Source organism: Sturnira hondurensis, unplaced genomic scaffold, assembly GCF_014824575.4.
Source record: "Sturnira hondurensis isolate 20B ecotype Veracruz unplaced genomic scaffold, ASM1482457v3 Scaffold0006413, whole genome shotgun sequence".
NCBI lineage: Eukaryota > Metazoa > Chordata > Mammalia > Chiroptera > Phyllostomidae > Sturnira > Sturnira hondurensis.
In genome coordinates this window covers 57,794,059-57,809,875 of record NW_028079044.1, presented here as the reverse complement: position 1 = coordinate 57,809,875, position 15,817 = coordinate 57,794,059, and the positions used below count along the sequence as shown (strand labels likewise).

The 15,817-nt window shown below is 49.8% G+C and overlaps 1 protein-coding gene across 1 annotated transcript in view; it reads right to left on the bottom strand.

Annotated features, from left to right (window-relative positions):
• The window catches only part of TAF1B (TATA-box binding protein associated factor, RNA polymerase I subunit B), a 48,717-nt gene continuing 32,900 nt past the window's right edge, over positions 1–15,817 (bottom strand). Inside the window, exons 9-15 of the mRNA XM_037048698.1 lie at positions 14,529–14,676; positions 9,366–9,543; positions 8,761–8,807; positions 7,342–7,432; positions 5,357–5,427; positions 4,360–4,579; positions 1–469 (exon numbers count right to left, since the gene is read on the bottom strand). Of these exons, the coding sequence (XP_036904593.1) occupies positions 268–469; positions 4,360–4,579; positions 5,357–5,427; positions 7,342–7,432; positions 8,761–8,807; positions 9,366–9,543; positions 14,529–14,676 (957 nt within the window). The 3' untranslated portion in view covers positions 1–267. The remainder of the gene's footprint in view (positions 470–4,359; positions 4,580–5,356; positions 5,428–7,341; positions 7,433–8,760; positions 8,808–9,365; positions 9,544–14,528; positions 14,677–15,817) is intronic.

Here is a 15,817-nt window from a genome sequence, read left to right as displayed (position 1 = left end):
ACACAAATTTATATAAATTTACCACTTATAAAACACTGTTGCTTTAATTTTCTCAAAGAATATTTATAATTTAAAAAATGCATTCAAAGCACACTTGTTTTCCAATATACATTTTATAAGCACAATCTGTCACACATGTTGCATGTCTATCTATTCATGGGTATATATGCAAAAAATTCTACCTTCCACAATCCTCTGGAATGCTATATTACAATTCAACAGTACTGTCACTAATATTTTCCTAAGAAAGTTTCTATTTCATTTTTCTCATTTTCTCACTTTCCTGGATCTTGAAGATTTCTTTTTTGCTTTACTGTATTTTGTTTTAAAAAGTCTCTTTTCAATTAAGCTCACTTCTTCATGGAGGAAGTAGGTATTTATTCTTAGCAGGAAGGAGAAGAGATTTAGTATAAACTGATAACTCAGAGAAAAATTGGATTCTTCATAGGTTGTCATGTGTTTACAATAGCTGGAAGGGAAGGAAAAAAAGAAAGATGTTAGGTTTAAATGGCCACCTAGAAAAGTATGCGTCTCTCCTTTGAACATCTCTCAAATAACTGGACAAGTATTTAGGCTAAACATAGTAGTCTGAGCTAAAAGAAAACTTAGAATAATTTGGTAAAACTCTTTAATTTTACAAAGGGGAAGACTTCAGCTTGGCCCTTGGTCACCACGCAGGAGACACAAAGGTGGTCTGGAGCCAGGTCTCACAGCCCCGGGCCTGCAGGCCCTGCCCCTCGGGAGGGCCCGGGTCTCACCAGGCAAACAGAAGCACCCGGCAGAGCTTCTGGAGCTATTTTTAAAGCCAACAAAAGAAAACAAATACTCACCAACCCCCACCCAAAATAAGACACCAGATTTGATCCTGTATCACACTTCCAATCCTGTATATATTATAGGAAGAAGAGTTTAGACAGCAGTTTCATTTATCGTAAAGTAGGACCTGAATCTAATCCAATCTCTAACTATCCCCAAATCTCTACTTCCAGTTGTCAGTCTGTGGTTGACTCTCCCTACACCGAGGCAGAGACAATCCAGTGGGTAGAGGAACTTTAAACGGATTACGGCCCTGTGATATCAAACTGTACAGCTGCGGAGGTTGTACAGAACACGACCTGGGTGACTCACCAAGTGAATTGCAGGGAAAAAAGGAGATAAAGGAGGAATTTATGAACTCAGCCCCTGACAACGTATGGATCTCCTTTGGATTCTGAGTTATTTTAAAGAATATACAACAATCAGGAAAATCTAAAAAGTGACTGCATGTTAAGTAATATTAAGGAATTCTTATTTGAATCTTTCTGTGTGTCTAACTAATGGCATTATGGTTCTGCTTTAAAAATATTTTGCTGTTGGGAATTCACTTCCAAACAGTCGGGAGGGCGGGGCGGGGGCCCCGAGTCAGGCCACTGGTGCGGCAGGTCTAGCCTTGCCGACGATCGCTGGGGCTGAGTGACAGGCGCCTTCTGTTCCCTCTACTTCGGAATAAACTTGACATTTTCCATAATGAAAAGTTTAAAAAACAAGCAGGCAACAGACAGAGAACACGGACTTTTAGATATTACGATTTCTGTAACACATGCGGCCATGAATTCCTGAATTTTTCTATTTGCTCTGTAAAACTCTGCTGCCCTCCGGTTCTGACGATGGCTAACTCCTCTCCGTGCTCTCGACCGCAGAGCAGGAAGCAGAGAAGCGCCCCCTCACGGCGTGAAGTGCGATGGGTAAGAAGGACTTCACGCAGCACACAGCATGGCTCAGAAATGTGCATCTCCCTTACACTCCTTCAGCACTGACTTTTTGTTTTCACTTTCAGCCTTGAAGTGATTTTTAAAACACACAACAAGGCCAGTGCCCTACTATGCTCAGCAGCAGGAAACCGAAAAGACCTAACAGGGATGAAACACAGCCACTGAGACGGGAATCCCCACAAACATGGTGGGTGGTCTCTTGCTTCTCTTCTCTTCTAATTTCAGCTGGTTTCAGAGAGACCCTTCACAGTAAGGGGGTCAGTGCTGCTCCCCTACCTGGAGGCTCACGGGAAGCTCTGCCGCCAAACCACAAAGGTGAGGAGAGGCTCACAACTGTTCGCAGCAGTGGGCCTTCCATTTTGGGGCCGAGTTACTCGTGACACCGTGTGAAGATTACGTTCTTCACCATAAGCTCAGAAAGCTACCCCTGAGTTATGGGGAGGTTCCTACCGCCTAGTACTCTGCCATGAGTAGAGTGTGGGCCCAGTGACCTTCCTTGACCGACGGATGCGGTGTGAACGCGCTTCAGCCAACGCTGCAGATGGCAGGGTAAGCAGAGGCCTGCGTTTCAGGCAGGGGCGGTGCAGGGCACAACCATCCGTCTGAGAAGGCCAATGCGTGCAAAGGGACAGTCTGAAGTCGGTGCCACACGCAGATAAATAGCCCCGGGGACACAGGTGAGTGTTTCAGTGGTCTCAGTGTGATCCAATTTGGCACACAACATATTTGAGTATTGTTTATTGTTTTTTTTTACTATAGTTTAAAACATCAGTTAAATATAAATCCTCAAATTATTTTCAAATCCCCCTTCTGTGAGTCACCCCAAACTCCCCCTCTCCCGTGAAGACAACCTGGAAGACCCTGCTGAGCCCCGTCCTGTGGGGGGACAGGTGCTCGGCCTCCCCTCTCAGGGACTCGGGGCCGGACACCCCATCAGCCAGAGCCCACGGCAGGCCTCTGGACCTGTCAGCAGCTGGCCTGCGTACAGACGGGGGTCTCCTTCTATGTTGATGCAGATCATCAGCTCTGTCCCAGAGCTGAAGCCTCCTACGGGCTTTTGCTCGCCACCACGTGAAAGGCACACAGCGGTGAGGTCCTGCCAACTCACAGGGCCCACCATGGGCCCAGATGGGGCAGAGACCAGCAGCACAGCCTCGTGCTCCACATCAGCCAGGACTACCCCGAGGCCTTACAACCCAGGAAAGCTGTGACGTGGACCCCGCAAAGGAATGGAGCCCTCCACCGCGGCACCTGCTCTGGGCTGAGACCTGGCCTTTGGTCACTGCGGCAGTGAAGTCAGCCCCACTCCTTAACCCGTCTAGACGCGGCTCAGCTCTTCTGAACAGCTCATCTTAACACAGGTCGCTTCATTTTATCATCTGCATCTCATGACCTTGATACACAACTCAGGCAGTAAAGTGCTATTATAATAGAAAATTCGTTTTGATTAAAATAATCATAATGATCATAGTTATCATTTGCTGAGTGTTTACTATGTGACAGACCCCAAATAGCTCCTTTAACTCTCCTAAGAAATCTACGGCGCGGCTTCCACTTTTTATTCATTCATTCAACAAACACTTGGTGAGCAGCCAGGCCCTGTTCTAGCCTCTGGGATTTTTCAATAAGTAAGACTGAGTCCCAGCTAAAGGACCTTACGTGCCAGTGTGAGGAGGCAGACAAATACATAAAATAAATATGAGATACTATAGCACATTCAATAGTGACAAAAGCTGTAAGGAAAAAGAAAATCGGCAAGGCAGGTAGAGAGTGATGAGGTGCGTTGGGCAGGAGTGGGGGATGTTAAGAAAGGCCTCTTGGAGGAAGTGAAATTTGAGCAAAAACCCGAAAGAAGTGAGCCCGTGTGGATACACAGGGAGGCACTGCACATGCAAAGGCCTGCATGGGGCATGCACACGACAAACTCAGGGAACCGCCAGGAGGCCGACGCAGACAGGACAGCAGCACGAGGGGGCGCGGCTGTCAAGGTCAGAGAACCGCAGGGGGTGGTGGGCTTTCCTCCGAAAGAGTCGGGAGCCCCTGGAGGCTGTGAGGGAGGAGAAAGGGCAGCAGAGCGGCAGAGCCGGCAAATACCTCGCCCTCAACCAGCAAGCGGCGGAGCTGGGACATGAACAGCAGGGCACGTTCGCGCACCCTCCGAAGTGCCACAGCAAAGGGCCTCACAGACAAGTGCTGTGTCCTCGTGGGAATGCGACCAGAGACGAGAGACTTCTCACAAGGGAAGTCTCTGTAATCCAAAACCTTTCCCCAGCTTTCCTGAGATGTTGTTGACACAGGTTTTACGTGTACAACGTGACAAATCGATGCGCTCAGACTGAAATGTTCCTCACAGCAAGATGTCTCCATCCCTAAAACTCCTAAACGAGACTCACGAGTAATTCGATCCTCTTGATTACAAGCCACACTCTCCCTTTCCAACAACCTGTCTGGCTATCGCTGTAGCCACACTCCTTTATCTTACACGTGAGTTTCTTTAACTGGAGAAGATCCACNTTTGAATAACCCCCCCCCCCCCCCCCCCCCCCCCCGGGCACACCAGGGCTTCTGTCCTGTTTCCCACCCTCCGATTTCTGCTCGTGGCACATACCTTTTACAGAACTTCTGTGTGCTGAGCCAGTACAGGGTGTTCTTGGTTGTCAGCGACTGGCCCCTCTTCTCCAGGGCCCCCTGGAGGCTGTGTCCGTGGAAACAAGTCCCATCTGTGTCTCCAGTCCAGTTGAACTGAAAACTTGAAGGGCTTTTTTTGGCAACCATCGGTGTCGAATCAGCCAATGTGCTAAACTGTTTTTGTAGATTGACCACCATTTCTGGAAATGGAGGAAGCAGGGGAGGCATGAAATAAAAACTGATGCCAAACTCTGATAAAGCCTGGGGTTCACTCGGCACTGCCTGCCTCTCAAAGCTGCTTTCTTAGTGTGCCCAGTGCACTGTGGGATGTAGGGCGAGGACACCAGGGGTGAACGGAATGGATGAGCGGTACGCGGGAACCAGGGAAAACAGGCTAAGATGGTAAATTTTATGTTATATATATTTACCGCATTTAAAAAATAAATAGGACGGCCTAAAGGCAATCCTGCGAACAGAGTTCTGAGAGTTATGGGAGGGTGGGGCTAGACTTGGGTGGGGGCGTTAGCTCTGTTTGGCACGATGGCACATGCCCCTGAAACAGACTCGTGTGGCGGTTTCCTTATCTCTCGTTTTTTAATCCTTGCTGAAGGATATGTTTATTGATTTTAGTGAAAGCAAGAGAGAGAGAGAAAAAGACATTGATATGAGAGAGAAACATCGATCAGTTGCCTCCCATATGCACCTCAACCAGACAGCGCACCTGTAACCCAGGTAAGTGCCCTGACTGGGGATCGAACCCACAACCTTTAGGTGTATAGGATGACACTCCAACTAAGTGAGCCACCTGGCCAGGGCCCAGTGGAGATTTCTCGCAGAGGATGATGTGCCTTTGGATGTGCATTGGAACACTTGGTAAAAAAGAAAAAAATCACTCACGCATTCACTTTCCAAGTCAAGATACTCAGCCCCTTTACAACTGCATTGCTACTTGGCGTGAATGAGAGAACGCAACTCACCCCTTCTTTTACACGCCACCGATCTGTCGATGGAGGAGTGGTAGAGTGGCTTTTCGCTTTTCCACACGTACCTGCACGAGGTAGAGACACGGTTGGAGCAAGATTAGAATAAACTGACCTCAGAGAAAGTTTCGGAGAAGTTTCTCCGAAGCAACGTCTGAAACCGCTGAAACGCAGTGCGAGCTCCGGCTCAGAGCGACCTGGGGACAGGTGCCCGGGGAGCTTCTGCCCTGGCGGTGCACCTGCGGCACCAAAGCAGAGAACAAGCTGGTGGGGCCGCGTGTCCTCCGAGAGCCTCCCAGGGCTGTGCGTCCCCGGGGCAGCTGTTAACTGCACAAAGAAGGCAGCGGTGGCTCCCCAGGCAGCTCTCCTGCTGCCTGTTCTCACCAGTGAAGCCCCGAAGAACAGCCGTTTGTCCCTTGCCCTTCCCAGCTTCCCTTTGGCTGAGGGACTAGGTTAGTGGTTCTTCTGATTCTGATACGCAGACAGAGCGACCAGGGAGTGCCAGTCTCCTGTCACCCAACGCCTGGAAGTCAATCCTGTCACTGGTGGAACGAGGAGGAAAGACCAGGATTCCGGCATGACCCGGTCCTGACCTGGGGCAGCCCAGCCTGGGGCCCCGCCGCACCGTGGAGATGCTGCGTTGATCTCCAAACACCCCTCCGGAGCAAACCCCAAGAGTCACCTGGGGTTCTTCCTGATGGGGGCCACCGGCCTACAGTCAGGCCAAAGGCGAGTGACAGGTGCTATTTCTAGTTCCAAACTACGAGGAACGTTGCTAAGAAGACTGCTGCTCGGGAGCCCAGGGGACACTGCGCGTTCATTTTTAGTTCCATTTTCATTAACTCTGAGTTTCCCAAAGTGGGGGATTTTCCAAACATACAGTAAAAAAGAAGAACTGCCTGCTCCCCGACCCCACGGCCCGTTCTGATTTCCAGAGGCAGTGCAGCACCCGGGGAGGCTGAGCCAGAGGGCCTGGCCCTCCTGCTTCCAGTGGCCTGACCTCGCGTGGGTCACGAGTGACAGCCTCTGGAGCTGCTCCATGTCCCCAACGCTGGCAGAGACGGCACACGGTGAGGCCGCTCCGCGCCTCTGCTGGAGAACGAATGGGTGCGTGAGCGAACAGACAAGTGCACGCGGCGTCCCCAGCCTGGTCTGCTGGGACAGGGCTGCTGTGGGGGGTTAGGACGAGGGGCGTGGTGCTTCTCTGAGTCCCACACAGAGATCCATAGTACCTGGTACCCGGTGCTCGACAGCGCGTCTGGCGAGGAGACGCTCAACAGTGTCTGTGGACTTCCTTAAAAAAGCACTGATAAGTGACAGAAAGTCAGGAGTTGATCTATTTTTATTCCTATTTATGAGGAAACTAGAACTGCATGAATTATTAACTACTTTGAGCAACCCTGGTGTGACTATAGGATTTAACTATTTGATCAAATGAGTGTTGTTATAAATGTGCATAAAATACAGAGATACTAACTTTTTCCTCAAAGTCTTGTTGAGACTCAAAGATGCAAGTGTTTGATTCAGAGACCTGCGGAAAGGTGCTCTGTGTTATAGGAGATGCAGCAACCCCAAGAACTTACGAGCAAACGGCATTTCAGCGCACTCAGGCCAAGAGGTAAAGGCAGCGCACGGCCCGTGGTCGCACGGCGAGTCTACAACTCAGTCGGGCCTCAACCCGGCACCAAATCTGGCTCTTCCCACATAGCCCCACAGGCCCACGTCAAACACGGGTCCCACGGCAAACACGGGACTGGCTGCATCACACACTCTCTGTCCTTCGATTTGATTACTGCAGGGGTCTTTGTTTGGGGAGAACATTCCCATGAGGGAAAAAAGTTACTTAGAATATGGAGGCTAATATTTCTAGAAAAAATGCCACAATGCTGAGGAGTCCCTACTGATGAGACCTCAGCTTTCACACGCAGAGTAACGGACTGGGAAATAAGTTGGCGAACCCAACACTAGAAGAGGTGACGTACTTTGCCCTGGCTTCCTCCCACTTTTGTTTTTTCTCATCAAAAGATTTCTTCATGACTTGGTACCATTTTCTGAAATCAAACCATGGCTTATCTGGAAAAAAAAAGAAAGAAACTCACAATTATCAACCAAATTGGTCATACTATAATAATGTATATTGTTCACCAGAATCCTCGTTCACTGATGCGACTGAACATTTATGTGGCAGGTCCTGGAAATTATGGAAGGACTCGCTGTCACCAGCCTCTAACACGACTCCTGAGAAATCGGTCACTCCCTCCTCTGAGAATCTACTGATATCATGGCCCTAACTAGGTCACACCGAAACCGCCTTTGTGTGCGTCTGTCTCTGAGGCCTGACTGTTGCCTCCTTGGGATGGGAGACACGCGTTGTTTGTCACGACACAGTCAGGCCTCTGCCTTCCGGCCCGGCCCAGAACCCAGCTCACATGCTCCCATGTGTCTGGGGCAACATGAAGGAAGGAACAAATGATTAAGAAACGTGGGAAATGGCACCACAGTGGCTGAGTCCAGACGTCCAGTTTGGTCAGCTCCCGTTCCTGTTCTTCCCAGCCCTAATCCAAGCCCAGAGCTTCCAGGGGTAGGTGAGCGAGTGGGCTGATGGGACGGGGCGGGGTGGAGGGGGCGGGTTCCAGAGGTCCAGGTGAGGGACCACAGAGTGGCACGTGGTCCGGCAGTCCCACTTCCCTCTACACGGAGGGCGAAGAGTGGGGAGAGAGAAGGGGAATGAAAAGGAGAGCAGGAAAGAGGCCCAGAGAGTGAGGAGTCGGAGGGAAGGAGGGCTGCCTGAGGAGGAAGACGGCTGGAAGGCTAACTGCATCTTCTCTTCCGCGCACCTTACAGACAGCGGCTCTCTAGTAGAGACAGACGCACTCAGTCCACTGGCCGCAACTCCACGTGCAACACCTCTACTAGACAACGGGACAGGAGGGGCTGTGGCAGGAGTGAGCAGTCCTGATTTGGAAAGAGGGGGTTGGGCGTAGGTGTGACGAGAAGGTACTCATGTTGCATCGTGAAGAAGGAAGACGGATTTGCCGGGGACTGGAGAGTTGGGGGGTAGGAAGGAAGGAGGGTTGCAGGTAGAGGAGCCAGCATGCCAAAGGTCGGAGGCATCACTACACACAGCAGAGCCACACGACCGGCCGCTGGGTGCAAGGTCTAGTGTGGTGAGTGGGTAGGCGCCGGGAGTGACAAAGCAGGCTGGCCCCCACACACAGTGGGGAGTCACCGAAGTTTTTCAGAAGCCTTGAAACGCCACCAGATAACTGTATGAAAAAATAATCCTGGTACAAGGTATAATTTATAGACATGTACATGTATATTTTCAAAGTTTCTTCCCTACATTTATGGCCTCCTTTAATACATTATCCTTAAATTTGACTGATAAAAAAATGAAGTACCTTCTTTGTTCTCTTCATTATATTTCTCAGCAACAGCAGACAAAGACCTGGAGACACGGATAAACAAGTCAATGAAGTTAGAAGTCACCTACTTGAAGACAGTAAAACTGTGAATTCTTCTGAAAGAGGCATACGTAACAGTCCTTAAGACTGGTGGGCGCTTTAACGGGGCGACCGCTGAGACAGGAAGGAGACACCGTGAATACAGGTGCTCTTCGTTGGCATTGAGAGGGGTAATAGTTTAAAATTCTTTTACTTTCCAAAATACTCTTTGAGACACACAGTGCCAGGAGCCTCGGGGCATGCAGATGCAGTGCTAATTCTTTAGGGTTTGTGGATAACTGAAAACTCAGGAATCAATGGAACAATGAGAAACATGGGTCTACCCAGCGACCAGAAATAAAACATGACACAAACCACTGACTGGGGTAGGATGGCCTCTGCCAACGAGCCGAGTCCAAATATTACATAAGGAGTAATTACTGCCGCCAGTCAGTGTCCTGAGCGTCTCCACTCTCTACTGAGATAACACATGGGCTCCCCCACTCTGAACAATTAGGTAAAAACAGTACAATTTTTTCCTCATAAAACTGATACACACTTACCATTCTAAATTGTCATCCAATAAAAAGAGCAGTTTCAACACTATTACAATGACAGCTACGGCTTGAATATCATATTTAACAGTGTTTTTCTTTTTAGCTATAGGATCAAATGTCAGAAAATCCACTTCTCCTATTCCAGCCATTTTTACCACCTGGCAGGTGAAGTTGCTCATTTCATCTGTTGAGGAAAAAGTGAAACAGTAAAACATGAAATACACTCGTCGGCTGACTGGCGTGTCCATCCCTAAGACAGGGTGCAGCGGGAAGCAGGGTACCACGCCAGAACCCAGAGACACGCGTCTTCACCGCACACCAAAGAGCACCGGAACTGGGATGTCTTTTCCTATTTTGACCTCCTAAAACACGTGCTGCTTGCACATCCATCTCGGTGCCCAAGACATGGCCACAGGCCCCTTTCTGGGGTCCTACACATGTCCCTTGTCTGGTCTTTCGCATGTCCCTGTCTATGAAAACACAAGTTCTCTGCGTGCACACCAGCGCACTGGCTGGCGCACAGGCAGGCTCACTGTGCGTTCACTAGATGTACAGCCTTTCCGAAGAAATCGCATGCTTGGCACAGATTGTGTCTGTGGATACGCAGTCTAAACACTGTGGACTCGGAACCAGAAAACTTAGGGCCACTATGTAGGGTTCCCAATCCTGATTTTTGTGATTCTGGATTAGAGTCACTGAACCTTAGCTTCTTCATTTGTCAAATGAGTTACAGTGGAGGAAGTGAGGGTAAATAGGATTAAATAGGATATTATAAGAAAATATACATTGAAAACTCCAAGTTCCTACACAAATTTCTTTACTCACTAATCTAAGTACTGAAGATGTACCACATTCTATTTTCATTAATTTCGAGTAGAAGAGCTATTACTCGTGAGTGCAACATCTCCTGCACCGTGTTTGACCGAATCTCCTGCACACACTCAGTCACCTCGTTCCGCGACTCTGCTCCCTCAGGGCACACAGCACAGGGGTTAAGAGGAGACTAGGGAGCCAAGTCCCGGACCAGCCCTGCGCCCTGTGTGGGTTGCTCGCCCCATCCAGGCTTCGGCTTTCTTCACCTGCATGGAGCAGGAACAACAGCGGTACCTACCCCCAGTCACGGCGGAGACTCGAGGACTGACCGCACCTGGAGTGTGCAGATCCCTGCCTTGCCACCTGGGAGCCATTCTGCCGACTGAGCTCCCGTCCACCCACGTGTGACCCAATGGTCTCACGGCACGGCTCTCACGACCCATACGGACTTGGCCTGCAGCCTGAACAGACCTCTGCCGGTCCCCTAACAAGCCCCGTGCTCACCGGCATCTCTGCTGCAACAGCCATTTCGCCCTTCTGCCCAGAAGGTTTATTTCCCCTCATGGTTTATTTCCCCGTCTCTCATCCCAAGCTCAGTGGGGTGGCTTCTCACCCGGGACAGAACTCAGTGTCGGAGGCACTCCTTTTGAGGGCAGTGAGTCGCCCCACACAGAAGGCCAGCAGGCTTCTTTGCCAGCCCCCTTCCCATGGTGGGCGGGCACAGCTCTCTGGCACCCACCCCCCACCACTCAGCTAGGGGTCCGCCTCTTTGTCGCCCTCTTTGACTTGAGGGAGACTCGGTCTTGTTTTATCTTCCTGACTGCAGTGACCTACCTATTTATGGTGAAGAATGAGTAAAATACAAAACAATTGTCTCCTAAATGTTTAAGTAAAAAATTCCACTGATTTTAAAAAATGTTTTGTTTACACAGGGATAGAACATATATAACAATTCAAAATAGGCATCTACTGGGTTCTAATAACTTAGCTAAAGTTTTGACTTGACCTTTACTCTTTCTCTCCAAAATAACGAGGAACTACTGTGTTCTGGGTACGAGGGTAAAGACAGCCTGTCCTCCAGGGGCGGGCTCCCCGTTCGTAACATTGAAATAACCAGGCCGCCCAGTCAGGACTGGGTTGCAGACCGGCCAGTGCTTTGGGGGCTGCCAACAGCCAGCACAAGCTCTGGCTTCGGCTGTGGCGCGGTGGGCACGCCCCCTCATGGAGGTCTGGGGGGCAGAGGGCTGGGACTTACTATTGTTAGGATTATTTCAACTTCCAGATCCATCGGAATATTCATGGGCTTCATTCACGTGCAAAACGATCAGGAGATACATTAAGCTCAATTCAAGGAGCACCTCGGGGGCACAGGGGCCCACTGCGCGAGGACACTGCTACGGACGAGGGAAGCAGAGACCGGCAAGGAGGCAGCGCTCCTGCTCCCAACACACGCGCGTGAAACACGGACAAGGTTCACTGTGAAACACGCGCGCCGAGGTTTTATGGATTATTGGTGTTGGGGTGTAGAAGCTAGTCTCCTCTCAGATAATGAATGGAAACCACGGTATTGTCACTATTATAAATGACGTTTCTTGAAAACTGTCTCCTCTATTTCTTTTAAATTAACATCTTGAACTGCTTCTCTTACACAAAAGTATGGAGTAATAAGTGGAAGAATCGTGAGAAAGGAAGGAGATGGGAGATGGCAGAGGCAGACGGCTGGGGGCGGGGTGCTGGCTCTGGAACGTGAGGGCTGGGCTGCAGCCTGCGCTCCGCCACCTGCCAGTGAGGTGTCACTGGGCCCTGCTGTGTCTCCTCTGTACACGGGGTGACACATGGGAGCACAGTGGAAAGCTCGAGTTTCCCCAGGTGACACTCGTGCATGACTGCGAAAGCCACCAGAACCTCTCTCTGGCAGGCTCACGGGTCCTGGGATGAGCAGACTAGCAAAAGCACCCGGGGCTTGTTCGAAGCCTTTGAGGGGTCACTGCTTGCTCAGAGGGGAGCTGGGTGACACTTTCCCAGCTCCAAAGGCCATGTGGTCACACAGAGGCTCTGGGGAGGGCCGTGTGTTGCTGCAGCGTGGTTACAACTATTCTCAGCTTTCTGGGAAGCCTGGGGAGGCTGTGAAAGTGCCGGAGGCACGGTCTCTCCCCTCGGCACTGCAGAAGGCTGGCTCTGTCCCCCTCGGCACTGCAGACGGCACTGCAGACGGCACTGCAGACGGCTGGATCTGCACACCTGAAACCGCCAAGGCCCCAGAGGTGGCCCTGTAACCGCATGGGCGGTGTGCAAACCAATGTCACATTTCAGAACCAAAACCGAAGGTGCACAGTATGCACCTGCAGACTTACTGTGTCTGTTGTCCCCCCAGTAGTGAGTGACACCACCTCAGTGCAGGACGCTCACAGACATAGAGGCAGAAGGAAGGAAGAAATGCGTTACCACAACTTAGAAATGCCATTTTAATATTGTGGTAGATTTTCTTTTATTTTTACGAGTATTTCCATTTATGTAGCTGTGGTTCTGTTATGTAATTTTTGTAATCTGGCCTACTTCACTTTTTGTTGTGACAAACATTTTCCACGCTCTTCTGAACTCTTCAAAAACATGACTTTAAAAGCTGGGCCCAGCCCTGACTGGTGTAGCTGAGTGGATTGAGCACGGGCCTGCGAACCAGAGGATCATGGTTCGATTCCAGTCAGGACACATGTCTGGGTTGCAGGCCAGTTCCCTGCAGGCCAAGTCCCAGCAGGGGACGCACAAAAGGCAACCATACATTGATGTTTCTCCCCCTCTCCTTCCCCTCTAAAGATAAATAAATAAATAAAATCTTAAAAAAAAATGCTGGGCCCTGTCTCACTGACGTACCTACCAGTGTTTGCTTAACCGTTACCTTTCTGTTAGGTTTTTAAATTGTTCCTGATTTTAGTGTTACAAAGAAGGTCAATAACATGTATATCTACACTGTTTTCTATTGAACTGTTCGTGAGAAGTGAAACTTCTGTCCCTCGACCCCTATAACACTGTTTCCAAAGAGGCACTTCCTAAACTGCAGATGAGAGGGACGTTGTGACATCCCTGCTGGGGCGTGTTTGACGCTCCCTGTCACTCTCAGGGACAGTCAGGTGGGAGACAGTGCCAAACGACACCCATGGGCCAGAGCCCGCGCGGCCCCAGGGCGGGAACGACAGCAGCCCTGGAAACCCCTGCCGCCTCCCCCACACCCAGTACTCCCTTCATGAGTTCGAGATTTGGGAGCACGGGGGAGAACACAGGAACTTCCCATACTTGAAAGAAACAGCAAGGACGTACATGTAAAGAAGCACAATCAAAAATAGCCATTCTGGTCCACGGAGCATGTCACACATCGAAACCCGACTTCCCAAACTCTGGGATCTTAATCAGATGGGGAGCGACTTCTGAGATCTCGGGAGGGGACACACATTCCTCAGCTCAATAAACACATTTTAAAAGTTTGAAATGTTTCTGTTCCTTAAATTACAGGCTTCATGTTTACACGTGTGAAACTACTACGTAACTACTACATGCTTTACATGTAAAAATGCTACATATTTGTATTTATTTTATAGTTAAAATTACACTGTACAGTTTTACATACTGCTTTTCTCATATGTCTCCTTTTCTATTAAAAATACATTCAATCACATTTTTTATATTGCTCAAGCAATAGTATAGTCACACGATGTTTGTATTTTCTCTTAAAAATGAAAGTCCTGAACTTCTTACATTTCTAGTTTGGCAAGAAGTTCAAGAGCGGCTCCCACTGGCAGGTCGCCCGGGTAGCCCGTGCCCAGCACACGGGGAAGGAGGGCTGCCGGGGCTCCCTGCTCGTTCTGCTTCGCTGCCTTCTGGGTTCACGCGACCCCCCCAGACTGTGACCTCCATCCGTGTTAGGGGCTGGGAATAGCATCGTGTTTCCCAACAATAAAAATGTTGCCATAAATTAGCTTCTGGGATTAAAAAAATTAGAACTCATTACGTAACAATCACGCTTCATGTAAATGAGGAAGCGCTGCTTTGGGGGCGCACCTGGGCTGCTGATACCACACTGAACGTTTGTTACTTTACCCGCACTCAGCCGACATAGTACAAGAACCAAATACCCGCCCTCAAGCACAGCCCTCCCACCGAAACAGAGCCCCTGATTTCTGGCCAGCGCCCCCGCGCCACTGTAACTGCTCTGAGACGCCCTAGGAAGCCGCACTGCTGGGCTCCGCGTTGCCACGGCCCTGCCAGGCGGCCCGCCAGTCTGTGACCTGGGAGGACTCCGCGTTCCGGCTCAGCGGGTCAGAGTCGGTAAAAGCTTCCTCAAGACAAACGCCACTCGCTTACCAGGGAGGTTGGCTTCCATCAGGTATTTCACACACAGGACGTTGGGGTGGAGACAGCAGTCTTCAGTGATGTCTGGGAAGCGAGGCAGGTCTAAAAACACGGCCACTTCAACCATCTTTTTATAGATGTCCTCATATGCAGGCCACGACTGAAACGAAAGGGAGACGCTCAAGGTAGCCATTTTTTCAACATAAGTTAGTTTTTAAAATATTTTCTGATATTAAAGTAGTATGTACTCCCTGAATGGAATGGGAATGTGGAGAAAAGCATGAGAGGGGAAAACACTATCAATTGTCATTACCCTAACTTAGCAGTTTGAAATAGTAATAACACCAACTTAAAAAGCCACCAAAACTCTATTTGGCCCATAAAACTCTTACTGGCCTTACCCTCGACGCAGTGAAATTGAACTTCTCGCCAGTCACAGGGGACTCTGGGGAACGGAGGAAGCTGCGACCCACTCGGCACCATGATGGCACCCTAACCGCTCCACCGCGGGGCCCCTTGCTCGTCTCGGATCACAGCTAACGACTGAGCTCCTGTTCCACGACAGCCACGTGCGTTTGTGTGACGCAGATGGCACCCGTGCACAGATGTTCACCGAGGCACCATTCCCGGTAGCCATGAGGTGACATGTCTCCGTGGGAGCGCAGATGAGCAAATGTGGTTGGTCCACAAGAGAGTGTTATTCAGCCTCAGAAAGGAAGCAGCTCTGACAGGCTGCAGGGGACAGGCCTCGCACTGGGGCGAGGACACGGTCCACAGACGGCGGCAACGGCATTATGTACATGTGTCAGTTCCACCCAACTGCACGTCTGAACGTCGTGTGGGTGGTAAATTTTATGTTACGTATATTTTACCACCATTTTCAGAAATTATAAAAAGGAACCTAAATATTATCTAAAGGAGAAAACCCAAATATATTAGAGATGTCATAGTTGGAATAATAAAGATGAAGATTTAAAAAGTTCAACAGGCCCTGGCTGGTGTAGCTCAGTGGATTGAGCACGGGCCTGCGAACCAGACGATCGCAGTTCGATTCCCAGTCAGGGCACATGCCTGGGTTGCAGGCCAGTCGGGTTGCAGGCCAGTTCCTGGCAGGGACCAGTTCCCGGCAGGGACCAGTTCCCAGCAGGGGATGCACAAGAAGCAACCATACATTGATGTTTCTCTTCCTCTCTCTTTCCCTTCCCCTCTAAAGATAAATAAATAAAATATTTAAAAAAATAAAAAGAAAAAGTTCAACAGAAGGCAGCCAATCGAAAGGGAAAAGGTATTTGCAAACAGCA